General features: G+C 41.7%; 1 protein-coding gene across 12 annotated transcripts in view; it reads left to right on the forward strand.

Moving 5' to 3' along the window:
* The window catches only part of PLCH2 (phospholipase C eta 2), an 816520-nt gene that overhangs the window by 659403 nt on the left and 135308 nt on the right, over positions 1 to 21809 (forward strand). For all 12 annotated transcript variants that reach the window (XM_073656915.1, XM_073656916.1, XM_073656907.1 and 9 more), the window contains 3 exons: positions 8758 to 8851; positions 14053 to 14256; positions 19730 to 19850. In XM_073656915.1, the coding sequence (XP_073513016.1) occupies positions 8758 to 8851; positions 14053 to 14256; positions 19730 to 19850 (419 nt within the window). The remainder of the gene's footprint in view (positions 1 to 8757; positions 8852 to 14052; positions 14257 to 19729; positions 19851 to 21809) is intronic.

Raw genomic sequence — 21809 nt, forward strand, 5'->3', positions numbered from 1 at the left:
AAAAATTTCTGTGTTTGTTGACAGTGGAGTCAACGTCAGCATGGTTGATGCTGAGTTTGTGAAAACTCATGGTTTCATTTGCTGTGCTTTAGCTGAACCTATTTCCATCTTTGCCATTGACTCGGCGCCACTTGCACAGAAAGCATTTACTCAGATTGTACATAATGTGAAACTGAGGGTGGGGTCAGTTCATTGTGAAATCATTCCTTGCTATGTTTTGGAGAATCTCCCTACTCTGATTGTTTTGGGTATCCCCTGGCTTGTTAAACACAATCCATTGGTGGATTGGCAAACCAGGGAGATTATTGAATGGGGTGATTACTGCCATGAGAACTGTCTGAATGTTTCCATTGCTGCTGTCTCTGCGGAGATACTGCCTGCTTTTCGGTCTGGTTTTGAGGACGTTTTTTCTGAGAAGAGGTGTCAGGACTTGCCTCCTCATCGTGCCTATGACTGTCCTATTAACCTGACCCCCGGAGCTAAACTACCAAAGTCCAGACTGTATAATCTTTCTGGCCCTGAGAGACAAGCCATGAAGGATTTCATTGCGGAAAGTCTGGAGAAGGAACATATCAGACCCTCATCTTCGCCCGTGGCGGCAGGGTTCTTCTTTGTGAAGACAAAAGATGGCGGTCTACGTCCCTGTTTAGATTTCCGGGAATTAAATCAAATTACCATCCATGATCTATACCTTCTTCCTCTGATTCCCGATTTGTTCAGCCAGGTTGTGGGAGCTAAGGTATTCTCCAAGTTGGAGTTAAAGGGAGCCTACAATCTGGTTAGAATCAGAGAAGGGGAAAAATGGAAGACAGCGTTCAATACCTCGGAAGGTCAGTTCGAGAGTCTGATTATGCCTTTTGGCTTGACCAATGCACCTGCGGTGTTCCAGCATTTCATAAATAATATTTTTCATAATTTGGTGGGGAGGTTTGGGGTGGTCTATCTGGACGATATTTTGGTTTATTCACCTGATTTTGAGACCCATCGGGGGCATGTTAAGCAGGTGCTCCAGATATTAAGGGATAACAAACTCTATGCCAAACTAGAGAAATGTGTTTTCGCTGTTCAGGAGGTGTAGTTTTTGGGGTACTTGTCATCTTCAGGTTTTCGGATGGATCTGAAGAAGATCCGTGCAGTCCTTGACTGGGAACGTCCCGAGAACCTGAAGGCTCTACAACGTTTTCTGTACGTTACAAATTTTTACAGGAAATTCATTCAAAATTACTCTGTTGTAGTGAAACCCCTTACTGACATGACTAAGAAGGGGTCTGATTTTTCCAAATGGTCAGATGCTTCCCTCCAGGTTTTTTCTTCCTTAAGGAATTATTTTGCCACTGCATCCATACTCGGTCAACCCAATGTTTCTCAACCCTTTATTGTGGAGGTCGATGCTTCGAATGTCGGGGTTGGGGCTGTGTTGTCTCAGGGTTTGTCCCCTGGTAAATGGCGTCCATGCGCCTTCTTTTCTAATAAATTGTCTTCAGCTGAGAGAAATTATGACGTGGATAATAGGGAACTTTTGGCGATCAAATTGGCGTTCGAGGAATGGCGACACTGGTTGGAGAAGGCTGTCCATCCTATTACTTTTATTACTGACCATAAGAACCTGTCATCTCTCCAGACAGCTAAACGTCTCAACCCTAGGCAAGCCAGATGGTCCCTGTTTTTTACTAGGTTCAATTTTGTTGTCACTTTTCATCCAGGGGTCAAAAACGTCAAGGCTTATTCTTTGTCCCAGCGCTTCCCTTGGTGGTGGTGACCATGAGAACCCTGCCCCGATATTACAGAAAGGGGTAGTTATTTCTGCTCTTTTTCCTGAACTGGAGGGTGAGGTGTTGGAGGCTCAGGGGGACGCTCCTGCCTCCTGTCCTTCAGGAAAATTATTTGTACCTCCTGATCTGTGCCGTTAAGTAATAAAGGAATATCATAACTCTGTGCTTGTTGGGCATCCAGGTGGTAAGGCAACGGCAGACCCCCTCTCTCATTGTTTTTAGTGGCCGGGGTTGCATCAGGATGTAATTGAACATGTAGCTGCTTGTAGTATTTGCACGCGTTCTAAGGTTTCGCACACCTGTCCGTCTGGTACTCTTCTTCTGCTACCTATCCCTAGTAGGCCATGGACACAGTTGTCTATGGATTTTATTACTGACCTACCGGTTTCTGCAGGCAAAATGGTGGTTTTAGTGGTAGTAGATGGGTTCAGTAAAATGGTTCACTTTGTCGCTTTACCTGCACTTCCCAGTGCTAAGACACTTGCTCAGGTGTTCATAAATGAGATTGTGAAGCTTCACGGGGTGGTGTCTGATTGGGGGACCCAGGTTGTTTCCAAGTTCTGGAAGGCATTCTGCTCTCCACTGGGGGTGCAGCTGTCCTTTTCCTCTGCCTTCCACACTCAGTCGAATGGTCAGACAAAGCAGGTCAATCAGAACTTGGAGACATTCCTCAGGTGTTTTGTCTCTGAAAATCAGGAGGATTGGGCATCCTTGTTACCGCTGGCAGAATTTGCCGTCCATAATCATCGTCAAGAATCCACTGACAGGTCACCGTTTTTCAGTGCATACGGTTATTATCCACAGCTTGGTACTTTCAGTGGGGGAGGAGCTTCAGAAGTTCCCGAAGAGAAATGGTTTGCTTCGTCGCTCTCCTCGGTGTGGCAGGGTGTTCTGTGTAATTTGAAGACCATGGGTGACAGGTATAAACGTATGGCTGACAGAAAACGCTTGCCAGGTCCGGACCTGAATGTGAATGACTTTGTGTGGTTGTCTACCAAGAATATAAGATTGAAAGTTCCTTCTTGGAAGCTGGGACCTAGGTTTATTGGTCCCTACAAAATTACCTCCGTCATTAACCCAACAGCGTTTCGTCTTGAACTTCCCCGGGCCCTTAAGGTTGACAATGTATTCCACAGGTCCTTACTCAAAAGGTACGTAGAACCTCTTGAGCCGTCACCTCTACCACCACCCCCAGTAATGGTTGATGGTAATTTGGAGTTCGAGATTTCGAGGATAGTAGATTCTCATCTCCAACGTCATTCTCTGCAATACTTGGGGCACTGGAAAGGCTATGGTCCGGAGGAGAGGACTTGGGTTTCAGCGTCAGAGGTGAATGCTCCCAGATTGGTTTGCTCTTTTCACACCTCTTTAACTGAGAAACCCGGTCCTGAGTATCCGGAGGCGACTCGTAGAGGAGGGAGTACTGTCACGGGTGTGCCAGAGGTGACAGACAGTCGCCCTGCAATGGTTTGCAGGAGATCTCCACGTTTGGCAATGCAGACAGCTGCCTAGATAGGAGGCTGTGTTTGGGACCCAGCGACTACCTCCCTGTAGTCTGGGTGTATATATACCTGGTGTGTCTAGGTGGGCGTCACCGGTTATATTCATTCCTACTTGGATCTTGGCTGAAGCAGCATCACGTCCTCTTTGGAGTCTTGAGGCCGTGTGCCCTGTTGGAGTTCTTCTAAAGCTAAGTTATTATTTCCCTGTGTTGTCTTCCCCTTTTGTCTTTAGAATGTTAGCGGAGGTTGACTAGTGCTCATCTCCTTCCACCCCCAGCTTTAACCTTACGCCAGGGATAGTAGGGCGAGGCACGTTATCGGCGACAGCTGGGGAGGATGTATAGGGACGTTAGGGAGAGACAGGGCGATGCTAGTTCAGATTAGGAGGTCACCTCTTCCCCCTTTCGCTAGTGTCTGGGCTTCCTTTCCCTTTCCCCTCTGTGTTTCACTCACACCTGGCGTGACACTTACAAGTGAAACACGCGTCGGGGCAGCGTGGTGGGCTCATTTTATCCTACCTCATCATGGGTAAGCAACACTATCTTTAATCACTTTACTTCTCTTCACCAATTGGTCATGGCGATTTGGCTTCTGTAATGCTACATGGTTGGCTTATAATGTTTCAATGGGTGGTGTATTGCTGAGTGTTGCATTGTATTTTGGATTTTGATGCTCCCCATTTTTTTTCCTCCTTGATAGATCCATAGGTATATAATGATCATTTTTAGAATACCTATATATTTTTTCAATAAACTATATATAACTCTATTGGTGGTTCATGGCTACTCTGTTTGTCCTTTTTGTAATAGAACACTATAGGATAAGCTTGTTTTGGTGAACTTTTTATCAGTGAACAGTTCCATATGACACTGACCTCATGTTATCAGTAGCAGACATGCACAGAAAAGGGCCTCTGTGCAAGAACAGTATATGGGCCCTTTGCAGTCAAATAGTTCTGCTATAACAGAAGCTCTTTGTTGTTTTGGAGGCAGAAATGGGCCCCCTTACCTCTTGGTCCCCTGGCTGCACCCCGTCTACTTAGTAGCAGGTCTGCTGGGTATCACAACATTGTACCTTTTAAAGTAAATGAGACAAAGGTGTTAAAGGGAATCTGTCAGTAGGTTTTTGGTATGTAATCTGACAGCAGCATGATGTAGGGGCGGAGACCCTGATTCCAGCGATGTATCACTTAGTTTACTGGGTGCAGCAGTTGTGATTAACCTACAGCGGAGAAAACTGTGATTCTATCAGAGCTTGAATGCTGAGCTGTGCATAATCCCACCCACACCAGTTTTCCCTGTGCTGGAGGTGGGGATGGAATAGGAGCCACAAGTACAGTTGCCTTGTAATCATAATCTCATGCTGATAAAACACTGATTGTATTGTAACAACAAAACTAAAACCAGTAAGTGACACATCACTATAATCAGGGTCTCTGCCCCTACTTCATGGTGCTTTCAGGTTAGATAGAAAAAAACCTGCTGACAGATTCCCTTTAATTCCTAGAAAGCCACTAGGCCATCAATATTCGTAATCTGGAAAAATCTTTTAAAATGAGTAACCTGGTGTTAATTTAATGTACACGTCCCACCTACAGGAGTTCTATTGGGACCTAATATTTAGATTGTACTATTGCCCTCTGTAACCTCACTACATATTAGACTACTGTTGGCTGAACTCTCCGCTATCGACAGGTGCAGCCGACAGCTTAGTGTATATGGGAGCCCTGAACAAGTAATTGTCTGGGGAGTTAAAGAGATTGTCCACCACTTTAACACCGATGGTCTATCCTTATAGGATCAATGTCTGATCGGTCGGGGTGCGACACCTGGCATCCCTGCCGATTTAGCTGTTCCCGGTGTAAGCGGTGGCCGGGACTGCTCACCGTCTACTTTATGGTGGCTGTGGCTGGGTACTGCACATCCGTCTCCTATTGACTGGCTGATTTGATCTGTGCTGTGCAGCTCCATAACTGAACAGCTCCAGCCGCCACCGAAACAGAGAACATCTGGTCAGCAGGGGTGCGGGGTGTCTCACTCTCACCGATCAGACCTATCCTGTATAATGTTAAAGTAGTGGACAATCTCTTTAGGGATCAGGTATTACTGATTTTTAGACTGCTGAACCTTTTGTTCTCTAAAAGATAAGCCACCGCCAGAGGAGTCTGGCAGCGACTCTCTCATAGAGGACACAGGAGCGCTCGGCCGAGCTACTGCCGTGTATGGGAGAGCTGGCCAACATGGCTGCCGGAAAGACGAACAGTGTATGGTGGGCTTACAAGTCAACAAGGAGAACTATTAACAATACTTGTTTTGACAGATCAGACCCTTACCATCCTCTTTGGATGTCATTGCCTGAAGCTTCCTCCAACACTCTACAGCCATCGAATGATCACCAGAACAGATTCAGTGTGAAAAGGGGTTAAAGATTTCTGTGTCTTCTAGACTTAGTTTTACAGGGACATCAAATATTATTTCTTAAAACTGAAAATAGGCTACAAAAGTAAGTTCTAGATGGCCAAAGACTTTGTGCAATAGATCTTACGAATTCTTTTTAGTTTTCCTTCTTCAATTTTCTATGTGCTGAAGATGTCTTTTGATCTTGTATAGTTTTGCTCTGCAGAAGAACCCGGAGATGTGAAGGCCATAAGGGCAGATGTTGGGCTTGTATTATTCATTGGTCATAGCTCAGTGTGCCCCGCTGTCAGAAAGCCAAAAAAAAGACAGTGGTTTAATATTAAATTGTTTCACGGGCACCGTGCTATTCTGCTGGTACGAGACGCACAACCATCCTCGGCATTATAAGAAATCATTACACCGCCTCAACATTTACCCCGGCAGCAACATGCCATCAGTGAGTTTTAATGAGTTTCTGGGAATGCAGGCTCCTGGATAATAGGTTTGCAGATGCCATGTTGTCTAAATTGGAGGTCATCAGGGCTTTGATGATCAACATTTCATGTTTGTCAATTATAGATACTGTTCATTCAGATAATTTTTTCTTTTAATGAGCACAGATTCCTAATGTTTTCAAATTGATGTGATCTAAACGCCCAACGAGACATGTCGGCTCTATATTAACAAAATGTGTTCAGCAGCTCTTGAGTTTCTAGTCTGCATAGTGTTTTATTTGCCAGAGCTGCTTGGAAATATCCAAAATTGGTAAAAGTTGCAAATATCGTCTGTAAATATGGGAACTATGGAGATCTGTCCTTGGTCATCCCAAAGGATTAATAGTTTTTGTTTTTTTCTACAGCGCAACATTAATTTTGGAGCCCTAACCCTGTATCTAAATACTATGATCTAAAGCAGAGTGAATTGTTGGCCCCCCCCAGCTTCACCCCTTGCTATGCCACTAGGTCATGCAGCCACCCTACTTGTATGAAAGGTTATGCCGCACTTCCCTGCTCTTTTGTCTCCCTTTATTTCTCTTTCTCTGTCCTGTTAGGCCTCATTAAAATAAACAGATCGATTATTCTGGTCGGAGCTTGACGTTGGGAGCTTGACGTTGGGAGCTTGACGTTGGGAGCTTGACGTTGGGAGCTTGACGTTGGGAGCTTGACGTTGGGAGCTTGACGTTGGGAGCTTGACGTTGGGAGCTTGACGTTGGGAGCTTGACGTTGGGAGCTTGACGTTGGGAGCTTGACATTGGGAGCTTGACGTTGGAGTTTCTTGTATTTGGAAAACTAAAACAAAATAAGTTTCTCCACCCTCTCCATTCTGACAGTCCATGAAAATCGGACCGCACACTGATGTCATTCAACTACGGTTTGATTTTTTTGTTTTTTTTCACCGACCCATTGACTTGCATTGTGGATTTAGATCCAACTGATTGGACATGTCTCTGTGATTTTCTGCAGACCTCTCGGCCCAGGAAAAATCAAGGACATAGACTATTGCAGGTACGAGTGCTAGCCTTGAAAACCATGCATAGCACTCGTACGCGGAAATCTGATGTGTAAATGAGTCCTTACTCTAATACTTGCTTCATGTGCCAACTTAGAGGAGAAATTAAAGATGACTATACTCCTGTAACATTTGTTTACCGTTCTCTCATCCAATAACCCTACACACATGGATGCTTGATTCGACCAATCATGCATGTGTTTTATTTTCAATGGAAAGCGTATCGTCAGATACCAGATACAAAAAGATCGGACTTTGAAATTCAGCATGCCCAATCCGATCCTTCTTTTCCCTGGCATCATGCACCTGGGAAGTATCGTGAAGCCCCCATAGACATAAGATAGTTGGTCAGACTTTCTGAAATCAGGGGGTTTAGCCAAAATTTGCTCTAATGTGTAAAGTATGACATTTTATGTCTACTGGTAGGAAATTAATAAAATTGCGGCTTCTAAATAGATGTTAAAATGATCAAACCCATATAATAAATCCACAGCTAATCTGGCACAAATGTCCACTATTGGTCTCTCTTAAAAAAAAAAAAAAAAACATGATTTTTTGAAACTCTGTCACGAGTTTAACTAGCATGTGGTGGTGATGATGAATTCATTTTGTATTGTGAAAAATTGGAGTCGTTACCCAAATTCCAGAAAAGTATCTGCAGCTTTTTTTTTGGTTTGAGGCTTAAAGGGTCAAACAATTTTGCCTTCCTTGCATTAGTAGCTAAATACGATCAGCTAATCCCCCTTAATCCCCCCCGATATCATACCTCAGGGAACTTTCGTGAGACCCCTATAGGCATAAGACTTGCTGAAATCAGAGGGTTTAGTTGACTTTGCTCCAATGTGTAACATTAGGATATTTTATGTCTACTGGTAGAAAATTATTTAAAACTTTGACTGCTAAATATATGTAAAAATAATCAAACCCATCTATTAAATCCACAGCTAATCCGACACCAATGGTCTCATATCGATCTAATCTATGACTACATGTGTCCTCAACTTATCCCAAGATGAACATCTTTAAAAAAAACTAAACGTGATTTATTGATACTCTGTCATGAGTTTTACTTACATGTTGTAATGTATTAATTTAGTATTGTGAAAAATTTGAGTAGTTACCCAAATTCCAGAAAAGTATCATCAGATTTTTTTTTTTCTTTGGTTTGAGGCTTAAAGGGTCAAACAATTTTGCCTTCCTTGCATTAGTAGCTAAATACAATAAGCGAATCCCCTTAATCCCTCCGTACAAGATCCTCTTTGACAATTGGAGTGCTGTTCACACTGATACCCCGCAGCTTAATACTTTCAGAACAATATGACCTCCAAGAGCAGAATTAGGCTGAGCACCGTGCCGCCCTCTGATCAGCGGCTGCTGATGAGTGGTAATGGCGGCTGACCGCTATTGAACTTGACATGGGATGACGATATGAGGAATCCTATTGGGCGATTAGCAGCCCTCCAGCATTAGGTCCCAGAATTGGATTGCTGTGTCTGATAAAGGTTGATGGTTGGGGGCTTGTGAAATCAGATTATCCACTCTGGATTTATCTTTTTTTTTTTTTTACTTGTTCTGCAGATGACGAATGTAACAAAGGAGTACTGCCTGGACATCGTGGAGAAATTTGAGCCCTGCCCGGAAAACAAAAAGGACGGCGTATTGGGGATTGATGGTATGTACATACAGGCAGTGTATGGCAATGCACCTCATTAGTTACTGCACGGAGCACTAATGGGTCAGGACGACCTGCCGTTCGCCAGATGGTGTGTGATTTGGTTTCCCAGCATGCTTTTCTGTTAGCCCAAGTTTGCAAACTGCCAGCCTCAGATAAGGCACCCGGCTTAGTTTTCTGTTGCTTGTGCCACGGTATCTCTGATAATCTGGTTATATATGGATTACGAGGGATGGGGATTTTCCAGTGCACAGCGCTCATCTCTTTACTATTGTTGGGTTCTTTATAGATTTCTACCTTAACCCTTTAAGGAACAGTCCATTTTTCTTCACTTCCCCTTTTTTCTGCCATCTTTCCAATTTTTTATTTTTGTGCATTACATAGAGTACGAGGGCTTGTTTTGTTTTTTTTAATGAGATTCACCATTTACTTTCACTATATAATGAACTTAAAAACTGGAAAAATCAATCTTCAGGTATATAGCGTTCTGACAGTATGCGATGCTGGCACCGAGAGTCCCACTGCCAGGAGGAAATTAGCTTTATTCTCCCTGGCAGCGTTTGGCTTTCAGTCATAGGTGAGGTGCCGGCATGGTTTTAGTCACCACCCCTAAGACTGAAAGCCGAATGCTGCCAGGGGGAATAAAGTTGCAGGAGCATAAAAGCAAAAAGTTACACAACTTGAGCTTTATTCACAAACCCCTGGCAGCTTTCGGCTTTCTGTCACTGAAACCATTCTGGCGCTGCCCCTACGATTGGAAGACAAATGCTGCTGGGAGGAATAAGGCTAATTTGCTACTGGCAGCAGGGCTCTCGGTGCCGGCATCGCATGGTGTCAGAACACTGTTAACCTACAGATTAACCCCATATCTTCAGGTTAATAGCTTTATTTTAGATGACAAGTTCCCTTTAAGTGCTCATGCAGACGAGCGTATAAATCGTGCGTCTTCTATCCAATTTGTAATCGGAAGGCACACTGATCCATGTTGTGCTACAGTGCAGTTCAGATTAATTATTTTTTCGTCGGTCCAACTGTCTGTGAGAAAAAAATCACAGCGTGCACTGCTTCATCCAAGTCTCATACATTCAGTCTATGGGTGCGAGAAAAAATGGATCCCACATGGACCATCCGAGTGACATCCGATTTTTACTGATAGATTCCTTTTATAAACCTAGGAAACTGTATGTGATCATGTACATGCTTTATCGGATCACACATGGAGCGCACACAGACATCACATGGACGTATGAAACAGACACACAGATGGCGCATGGATGAAAATTTGACAAAAATTGTCAGTTTTCTGGATGGAACGCAAACGATTTTGCATACTCTCGTCTGTAGGCGCCCTCACTATGGCATAGGGTTTTGGGGGGGTTTTGTTTGTATGGGGTTTGTTATACAATAAAAATAATCTGGCAACCTGATTCTTCAGGATACTATGATTATGATGAATGGTTTTTCTGAACATTTTAATGGTTAAGTAAATTCCAAATTTTGTTAAAAAGAAAAAAATTGCAACTTTTCAAGACCTGTGACTTTTTCGTTTTTCCATCAATGGAGCTGTGTACGGGTTTGTTTTTGTATTCATGCCATTTTGGATACATACAATGTTGTGCTAACTTTCTATTGACCCTGGAGGTCCCTTCCAACTCTAACATTCTATGTTTCTATTGCACTTTTTTAGGGGGTGCTGTGAACAAAAAATGACAACGGTTTTGATTTCATTTTTTTCTTTATGTGGTTTACTATAGGGGCTAATTAATTTTATATTTTCATTTATCGGACTTCTATGGATGCGTCGATACCAAATATGTTTATTTCTTTTTATTATTTTTTTTTATAAATTGAGGAAAGTTTAATTTGTTTATTTTTCCTTATTTTTAAAAACATTTTATATTGTTAGTGAATTTCTTTTTTAGTCTTTAGGTGCACTTGAACATGCAATCATTTAATCGCTCGTACTACATTCTGTAGTGTTGAAAACTACAGTAATGATGGTCGTCATCATAAGTGAGGTGATACAAGCCTTTGGATTCTCCTTGGAATTAAAGATTTTTTTTTTTTTTGTGATTCATTGGTAATCCTATAATTAGTAGGAGTTAATCTGTCAGAAGAGCTCATCCAGTGATTAAATTACAAGATCTTGTAGAATGAACTCTTCTCTTCACCTGGCGAAGAATATATATATATATATATATATATATATATATATATATATATATATATATATATATATATATATATATATATATATATATATATATATATATATATATATATATATATATATATATATATATATATATACACAGTACAGACCAAAAGTTTGGACTCACCTTCTCATTTAACGATTTTTCTGTATTTTCTTGACTATGAAAATTGTACATTCACACTGAAGGCATCAAAACTATGAATTAACACATGTGGAATTATATACTTAACAAAAAAGTATGAAACAACTGAAAATATGTCTTATATTCTAGGTTCTTCAAAGTAGCCACCTTTTGCTTTGATGACTGCTTTGCACACTCTTGGGATTCTCTTGATGAGCTTCAAGAGGTAGTCACCGGAAATGGTTTTCACTTCACAGGTGTGCCCTGTCAGGTTTAATAAGTGGGATTTCTTGCCTTATAAATGGGGTTGGGACCATCAGTTGTGTTGTGCAGAAGTCAGGTGGATACACAGCTGATAGTCCTACTGAATAGACTGTTAGAATTTGTATTATGGGAAGAAAAAAGCAGCTAAGTAAAGAAAAGCGAGTGGCCATCATTACTTTAAGAAATGATGGTCAGTCAGTCCGAAAAATTGGGCAAACTTTGAAAGTGTCCCCAAGTGCAGTTGCAAAAACCATCAAGCGCTACAAAGAAACTGGCTCACATGAGGACCGCCCCAGGAAAGGAAGACCAAGAGTCACCTCTACTTCTGAGGATAAGTTTATTTGAGTCACCAGCCTCAGAAATCGTAGGTTAACAGCAGCTCAGATTAGAGACTAGGTCAATGCCACACAGAGTTCTAGCTGCAGACACCTCTCTACAACAACTGTTAAGAGGAGACTTTGTGCAGCAGGCCTTCATGGTAAAATAGCTGCTAGGAAACCACTGCTAAGGACAGGCAACAAGCAGAAGAGACTTGTTTGGGCTAAAGAACACAAGGAATGCACATTAGACCAGTGGAAATCTGTGCTTTGGTCTGAGGAGTCCAAATTTGAGATCTTTGGTTCCAACCACCGTGTCTTTGTGCCACTCAGAAAAGGTGAACGGATGGACTCTACATGCCTGGTTCCCACCGTGAAGCATGGAGGAGGAGGTGTGATGGTGTGGGGGGTGCTTTGCTGGTGACACTGTTGGGGATTTATTCAAAATTGAAGGCATACTGAACCAGCATGGCTACCACAGCATCTTGCAGCGGCATGCTATTCCATCCTGTTTGCGTTTAGTTGGACCATCATTTATTTTTCAACAGGACAATGACCCCCAAACACACCTCCAGGCTGTGTAAGGGCTATTTGACCAAGAAGGAGAGTGATGGGGTGCTACGCCAGATGACCTGGAATATAAGACATATTTTCACTTGTTTCACACTTGTTTGTTAAGTATATAATTCCACTTGTGTTAATTCATAGTTTTGATGCCTTCAGTGTGAATGTACAATTTTCATTGTCATGAAAATACAGAAATTTCTTTAAATGAGAAGGTGTGTCCAAACTTTTGGTCTGTACTGTATGTATGTGTATATATGTATGTATGTATGTGTGTGTGTATATATGTATATATATATATATATATATATATATATATATATATATATATATATTTCTTCGCCAGGTGAAGAGCAGAGTTCATTCTACAAGATCTTGTAATTTAATCACTGGATGACCTCTTCTGACAGATTAACTCCTACTAATTATAGGATTACCAATGAATCACAAAAAAAAATCTTTAATTCCAAGGAGAATCCAAAGGCTTGTATCACCTCACTTATGATGACGGCCATCATTACTGTAGTTCTCAATACTACACGTTCAAGTGCACTTAAAGACTAAAAAAGAAATTCACAAACCATATAAAATGTTTTTAAAAATAAGGAAAAATAAACAAATTAAACTTTCCTCAATTCATAAAAAAATATATATATTTTGTGGACCCTACACCTTTCCCTAAAAATGCAATAATAAACTGAAACATAGTATGTACCTCAAAATGATATCAATAAAAAACAACAGCTTGGCACACAAAAAATAAGCCCTAATAAAACTCTATAAAAATAAAAATTACAGGTCTCCGAAAATAACGTATTTCTTCCTTTTTTTTAACCATCAAAATAGATCTAAAAAAAAAATCTACACAATTTTGTTCTAGTCATAATCATACTCTCATAAAGAATCAGGTGATTTTTTTTTTTCAACCACAGACTAACCGCCATACAAATAAAGCCCCAAAAACAAGGGAAAATTGCATTATTTTCCTCATTTCACCACATTTTGAATTATTTCCCTATTTTTCAGTACATGATGCATTGCAAAATTGAAGGCCTTTTTCAAAACTACCACTCATCCTGCGCAAAAAAAAAAAAAGTCCGTATGTTGATGAAAAAATAAAGTTACGGCTCTAGAAAGAAAAATTTAAAAAAGGTGCAAAAATAAAAAACAATGTAGTGGGAAAGATAGTTAATCACATAGCCATGCAGTTTCCATAGACAAATAATAGCAATAAATGTGTATTTTTTTTATTGCAAAAATCCCAATAAGAATGAGCGGAGGACTTTTGGATAATGGCTTAGTACATACCGTATGTCAGTGATATAATGTGCAATTAGTGCATGCAGCATGTTACATACAAATTTGCAAATACATTTTTTTGGTCCAGTGCTGACAATTTAATAGCTTGCGTATAGGATAATGGAACCATTCCGGAATAATGCAAGAGAATCTGTTTGTTCATGTGATTTCTGATGAAGACAATCACTTTCCTGAATAATAATCCTCGCATTGTTGTACAGACTAACATGACAAGGTTATTGACCGGCAAAGAACAAGGTTATAAAGTTATCAGATTGAATGCATTTCTAAAGGGAATTCATCACTTTGTCATCTGTGAAAAGTTTATCCATAAATCACTGGGAGGATCCGTTTGGAATTGAGATCATGTCTCTTTGACAGATATTGAATCATATACTTCCTTGTAATTCATTGCAAACAGGTTTCACCAACTACATGCGCAGCCCAGCAGGAGATATCTTCAATCCGGAACATCATCAAGTGAATCAAGACATGACCTTGCCACTAAGCAACTATTTCATTGCATCCTCCCATAACACCTATCTGATGGGTGACCAGCTCATGTCTCAGTCCCGTGTGGATATGTATTCCTGGGTTTTACAGGCTGGATGCCGCTGTGTAGAAGGTAAGGAACTGTAAAAACATTATAAGGCAGGACACATTATGCAATAAAGGATGACACTATACATAATAAGGGAGGACACTGTATATACTGCACTGTTAAGGACATTTTAAGGACGTGGATATGATTGCATGAATATATTTGTGACACTGCAGGAAACCATGATCAGTTCCCTGCTTTGACTCTCGGCAATAGTGTAAAAGAAACAAAAAAAAAAAAACACAGGATCTCTGGGGTAGGAAGGGAATTTGTTTTTACAATACAGAGTTACAAATCCACTGCAAAGACCGTGGTAGAAAATAAAATCCAGGCCAGTAAAGGTAGCTCAGGCACGCTCAAATCAGTGAATAAAATGTATGCAGTCATCACCTAAGCTCCACCTAGTGGTGGCTTCAGACAGACTGTATTGTATCTTATAACAGTTTTATGCAGTGATTTTGGAGCCTTCACAAGAACCTATAATTTTAAAAAATATATATATATCTTCTGTATTTATTACACCTCTTTGCACATCACCAGGGATCAGAGTCCAGGGACCTCGGCTAATTGCTTAAAAAATTGCTCTGAATGTCACTGCTCAGAAAGCATAAGTGCCAAGCTCCTGCATGAATGTGTGCACAGGGCGGTGTAGCAGCTGTACAGATCTTGGATGGGAGAGGTCACCGAAGTGGTTAGCCTTGGTGATGTGATAGTGGAAAAGCAGGCTCCAGCACAGATAGTGCTGAGAGGTTTTTTAATAGATCCGAATTTTGGGTCTGGGTTTTAGGAACAGCCAAAAAGAGCTGGGTGGGACTGGCTGTTCCCATATTCTCCTATCCACGCTTTGCAGCCCTTTTAAAAGGCAGCTGAGTTGGCTCATTCTCTGGTCTGTGGGTGTGAGGAGAAAAGGCCTGTTTACTGCTGGTCAGTCTCAGCCAGAGACAGAAGGTGTGAATATGTATCTGAACAGATGAACCCATTTGGGCATATCAATCCGTACACTGCTCTGTGCACACTCATGCAGGACCTCAGCGTTTCTTCCTGTCGTGGAGCCTGCATCAGACCAGTTTTTAAGTGATCGATGGAAATCCATTAACCCGGATCCCCATCGATTTACAAGACGTAGTAAGGAGGGAAGAAATAAAATGAAAAAAAAAATTATTGGTGCATTACGCTTTAAATTAGAAAAGACTGAACACAATTGGTATAAAGATACACATTCACTTTAAAACAGCAAGAGTCCTAGAAACATACAGAATGGCTCCTATGTTAAGCTGTCTATGGACATCTGGACCATTTCATACTCTGCTTGCAACTTGAGAAAGAACCAGGCATATGACATCCCTTATCTGCAGACCAAGTCCACCGGACCCGTTAAACGACCACCAATCAGCTGGATGCAAACTAATCGGTGGTCGTTGTTTAATGGCCTTTTTAGACCAGCCGACTGCTCTCTTCGGGTGTTCTGTCCGCTTGGACTATCATTGTTCTCGGCAGCATATGTCACCTGTTTACATGGGACGATGTGCTGCCGAAAATTATTTTTAAGTTGGCGCAAGAAAAATTTCACCCAACGGAAAAGGGTTTCACTTATTCATCGGGTGATTGACAGCCTAATAGTCTAAAAGCAGCATGAGGGATCGCACATGCACCCTAATCCCAACTCCTATGATCTCTATCACCCCCAAAGTCAGAAGTCTGCCTAGCTCCACAGATTATAAATCACCATCAACTTTTCTAACCTACTTCCTAATACTAAGGAAATATATTGAGCCGTTTCTGTGGCCACCTTTGCATTCCCTGAACGCCCACTTGACCCCGGTACATGTTTGTCTTGAGGATGATGATCCCTTGCTGCGATGTGTGAGGGTTCACAGACTTTTTTAAGTCATCTTCTACATTTCTAAAAACCCGTATGCATCTTTCCGATGTGTTTTGAAATCTAAGTGTACTTGAAATATCTTAACGGAATAGGGAAGATCAAATAACCTCGAAGAAATAAATGTCTTTGTCTTCAAGTCTCAGGGTGAGCTCGGCTGAAAATAAAATAAAATGTTTCCATAAATTGAAGCCACACACTGAAAGAGTTTATTTCCAGGTGACCCGCACGTTTCATCTCTTCCCGGGAAAGTGATAAAAGGCTGAAGCAGTAAAGTGGTGTCGTCTTAAATTCATTCAGAGTAAATCTGGTTTTCTTAAGAGAAATGGCTTTCTTTGTGACTAAGCAAATGTCGGTTTAGCAAAGCTCTGAATAATGCTTCTGCCACTCTCCGTTTTTGGGACGGTTGTATCATTGCAAACACAATCTAGATTCCCGATCAGTATGTCTTTGGAGTGTGGGAAGAAACCGAAGGACCTGGAGGAAACCCCTTGCAAACACGGGGAGAACATACAAACTCCTTGCAGATGTTGACCTTGGTGGGATTTGAACCCAGGACCCCAGCGCTGCAAGGCTACAGTGCTAACCACTGAGCCAGGACCAAAATACAATTAGTGTTGCCAAAGCAAGAAGAAAAAAATAAATAAAATAAGTGTGACATATTGGGCGGTGATCTCCACCGTTGATTCCTCTACTCCCAGTAGGATGCGGAGTTTCCTTTCCTCGTTCATTGATGGGAAGTTGGGGATGTGAGTGGAGTCTCTGGAAATGGGAGACTCTCACTGCTGAGTATTTGTTGCAATGCAGCAGGAAGTGCGCCTCGTCCTCCAGTGCCCCCTGCTGGCACAGTCTGTTTTCCCGCGGCTTGTATGTCGGTCAGTGCCGCCCTGTTTCCACCTCTAGGCTGTGGACACTCAGTCTGTACAGACTCAGGGTCTGCCTGTCTTTGGGGTGGTGTAACCTCTCCAGATATGGGGCCAAAGTGTACCCCCTCTGCAGTGACCGGTAGATGGTGAGTTTCTGGGCTTTCTCTAGTTCACTTTTCCGTCCCTTTATGTATTGCTTCTTGCAGCTCTCTGAGGTCTCCTTTATTTAGCCTTTTGTCGGGGTGTGTTGCTGACTTTGCCTGGACTGGCTGCCGAGGTTCCGGGCTTGGCTTAGCAGGGCTTTATGATGGTAGGAGCTGGGGCTGCTGCTCTGTATATGTGCCTGAAGTGATAGCGCCCTCTTGTGTAAAGTGAGCCAAATGGGGAACCGGCCCAGCTCAGCCCTACAGGCTATGTTTGAGGTGCTGCGATGGACCTGGATGGACCTATTTGCTGAACTCCAGGTGGAAGACTTCAGTTGGGCTGAGGTCCCACTTTGTCTGTCTTCTTTCTTTCTTTCCCTTTCTTTCTTTCACTCTCTCTTTTTCTCCTTCTTTCTCTCTTTAATAATAATAATTGTAATCTTTTTATTTATATAGTACCAACTTATTCCGCAGCGCTTTACAATTCAGACAATTTACATACATTATCCGCACTGTCCCCATTGTAACTCACAAATTACGTTCCCTATCAGTATGTCTTTGGAGTGTCGGAGGAAAGCAGAGAACCCGGAGGAAACCCACACAAACATGGGGAGAACATACAAACTCCTTGCAGATGTCCTTGGTGGGATATGAACCCAGCTCCCCAGTGCTGCAAGTCTGCAGTGCTAACCACTGAGCCACCGTGCTGCCCCGCTTTCTCTCTCTTTTTCTCTCCTTTTTTTTCTCTCTCTCTCTCTCTCTCTCTCTTTCTTTTTTTTTCACTCACTTTCTTTCTTTCCTTCTTGCTTTCTCTCTCTGTGTTCGGCGTTTAGCACTGGACACTAACTGTCCTGTATGAATGCCAAACTTTTAAGTTCGAGTTCGCTCATCTTTACATGTCACCTATCCACAGGATAAAATAATGTATGATCTTTGAGGGTCAAACGGCTGAGACCTCCTCTGATTACAAGGACAGCTCTGCCAAGGTCAACTGAGTAAATTGAGCGGTAGTGATCCATTAACTACGAGACTATCAGTAGCCAGAACCTACCGCCACCATAAATGGATATGTGATACATTTTTTATATATGTATATTGGACCAGTAACTTGCCCCTGGGTTGCCCATTGAGAGATGAGAAGACCAGTGAAAACGACCTACCCCAACAACTTTTGAGAATTCTCTTCTCTTTGATTCAATAAGATTGGATGGAATCAGACTTCATAGATGGCAGAGGCGGAGGAGGGTGTAGAGAATGAGATTTCCTCTACTTTGTGGGCAGGCAAGAAGACTGTTCCGAAGGCTGGTTCACAAAAAGTATAGCTGTAATGTCTGGACTGCCCCCCATGCATTATACAAATACTCTGCTGATTGCAAAAATTGTGCAATTCTCCTTATTCCCCATCAAGACAATGCAGGCAAATAGGATACTAGCTGCCAGGTTCCTCCACCTATATAGCCCACTGTTGGGGTTACAGAAGGGCACACTCTGACCAGCTTATTGTTAGTGAACCCTTTAAACAAAATTACTATCCCGAGCCATTAAAGGGTTTTTCCAAGCAATGAAACTTGCTGATCGCTGAGGGACCCCAGCAATCCTAAGATCTAGGTTCTGCAGTGGTTGTCTTGAATGGGGCGGAGGTGCAAATACTCAACCTCCATTCATTGTCTGTTCAAATGCTGGGGAAATCAAGTACAGCTCTCCGCTATTTCTGGCAGTGCCATAGACCATGAATGGAGTTTAGGTCGAGCATGCACACCTTCCCTCCATTCAAGAAGGGGCTCAGTTTTAGGCATTCAGAGGCCTGTTCTCGTGCTTTGAGGGTTGAGCCGGAGATCAGTAAGTTATCCATTATTCTATGGATAGAGGAAAATTTTTGATTCTGCAAATACCCTTTTAACTTTTTAATTGTAATTGGTCAAGATCAAACTATGGTCTAGAACTTATTTAGAACAACTGGGACCGTTTATAAGAAATAATTCGTATAGATTTTGGCGTACAAATGGAGTTGAAAATAACTCATATCTTTAATATTAAGTGTCTGACCATCATTTTTTAAATGTTTTTCTCGTGGACAAGTTGTCTTCTCATTTATTATAGTCCATTTAAACCGATGTGTACTATATGCGTTTTGATAACCATATATACAAAATGTCTCTTCAGAGAGGAAGAAGACTAGATCTCTAGTGACACCTATTGGAATCAGTGATCCTAAAAGTCTATATCAACCTTTTTAATGAGCCTTGCAATATGCCTTGGGATAAAAGCCAAACCAGAATCTCAATTAGCAGACAGTGTTTCGGGGTGCTGCCCTTCATCAGTGCAAAGTATGAGATCTGATTTGGCTAGGTGAGAGGCTATGAGATCTGACTTCTAGGATTGCTACTTCCAATAGGTGAAGCTAGAGTTTTAGTCGTCTTCCTCTCTAAGGAGACAATTTGCATATTTAATTTCCCAGAGGAGCATGCATGGCTTATAAGTCTCCTCACTCTGACATGCCAGGCTTGGCTTGTCACTCTCCAAAAGAAGAAATGTTACCCCAGATAACTTTATAAAAATTCATTCAATGGAAACTAAATCTTTTTTTTTTTTTCCCTCCAATTTGTAAGTTGACTGCTGGGACGGACCAGACGGGGAGCCCATAGTCCACCATGGATACACCTTAACGTCTAAAATCCTGTTCAAGGACGTCATCGAGACTATTAACAAGTATGCATTCATCAAAAATGAGTAAGTATTGGGCATCGGGATTCTTTCGTGCGCACACATCTGATTTATAATACTGTTGGTTTATAAAATATTTCAACCTGGCAGATGAGAAGTTTTTTTAGGTGCTGTTTGGTTTTATGGACGTGTCATCCATCACTTCCCTTGTGAGCACCTTGTACATCAATAACCGGTATTGGACCTGACGGCACAGGGGGACGTCACTTTGTATTAGATGTTAAACATGTTAAAGATGTTAAAGAAAAATTTACTAGTGCTTTTTTTTTCCTGGCTATTGTAAAAAAAATTCTTCACTTTTATTACGTAATCCATTTTTTTTGCTGCAACTGGATATTTGTAGTATTACATGCCGTCCATCCAGATATATGGCTGACCATGGATCACAATACATTTTTGTCATACAGTTGAGGTGTACTGAACATTAAATCTACACCCTCCTTCCCCCACCGCCTGGACTTTCATCTACGTTAGTAGGGTCTATGAGAAAGGGTGGTCTTCATGTGATAACCCCTTATTATTTATTATTTTACTCACTTATGTAGCCCATCTTATTCCACAGAACTTTACGGACATTATCGGCACTGTCCCCATTGGGGCTCACACTCTAGATTCCCTATCAGTATGTCTTTGGAGTGTGGGAAGAAACCGGAGAGCCCGGAGTAAACCCACGCAAACACGGGGAGACCATACAAACTCCTTGCAGATGTTGTCGTTGGTGGGATTTGAACCCAGGACCCCAGCGCTGCAAGGCTGCTGTGCTAACCACTGAGCCACCATGCCACCCCCACCAAAAAACCTTTTTGAGCTTGCAGGGTGATGGGTAGGAATAGCTCATATGCTTTCAACTTTGTAATAATTATGACCGGCTTTGTTATTTTCCACCTCTCTTCCCCCGTAATAATCACTTGTGTTTTGCTCTCCTGTTGTGAAGCAGAAAACCAGACGTTGGTTCATAACAGAACTGTACATCAAGTTGTTAGAAATTACTGGATTGATTTTCTGGACATTCATCTCTGTGTGAGTCTCAATTAAAGGCTACTGGAATGGATCTGGTGTTTTCTTCAGTGCAGCGTTACTGACCTCTCGCTCCGCTAGCTCGTTATCTGAGGTCTACAAGATGCCATTATGTCCATTATGGCCATTATTATGTTGTCTTTTATAAGAACTGAACTGGTGCTTTCTCCTGTTACCTGAAATATGGAAATAGGTGTAAATAGATTGAAGAGAAATCAGAGTTTAATAACTGATTATCATTGTGTTTGTAGTCAATGTCAGGGCGCTTTTACTAATCAAACTAGTAGTAGAGTTTGGTTGTGTAGAACAACAATAAAAATGATACCGGTCTTGTAGTGATCCGAGGTGCCAAAGCGGAGAAATCGAGATTTAAAGGAACATGTAAACTAGCATGGGAGTGCACTGGGGGTGTATCAATGTGATCGAAACACTACCTCCTCCAATGAGCTTTAAGGCTAATTTTCATATGCATTCTTACTGGATTAACTGCGCTCCTCGTGTCACACTTGGACCCTCTAAAAGTACTAAAACTTATAAAACAGTCTTGCAAATGTTTACTCCTAAACCAGTTAATATTTTAATAGTTACTGGTCAGTAGTGTTTGTTGACGGGTGGTCTTGGTCCTGAGATTTCTGCTGACTGTACAAATCATGAGTGAGAGGAGCTCATCTTGGAGGGTGAGGGGAGCTCATCTTGGAGGGCGAGGGGAGGAGTGTAGCGACCACGATCGAAAGTCCATAAGTAAGTACTGCTCTTCTCAAACTGGAGGATAAGCTGAGCTCTTCTGACACTTACTTTGAGGCCTTGGACCTCCTCGATTAAACCCTACTGATCTAGAACATATAAAAAAAAATTAAAATGTTTAGATAGCCTTTGACCGAGAAAATGAGGATTGAAAAATTTCACAAACACAAAATAGTAAAAGGGTTTGTCTCAAGAAGACCTAGT

The sequence above is a fragment of the Phyllobates terribilis genome, unplaced genomic scaffold, assembly GCF_046119375.1.
Source record: "Phyllobates terribilis strain yellow unplaced genomic scaffold, ASM4611937v1 Scaffold_12__6_contigs__length_324123572, whole genome shotgun sequence".
Lineage (NCBI taxonomy): Eukaryota > Metazoa > Chordata > Amphibia > Anura > Dendrobatidae > Phyllobates > Phyllobates terribilis.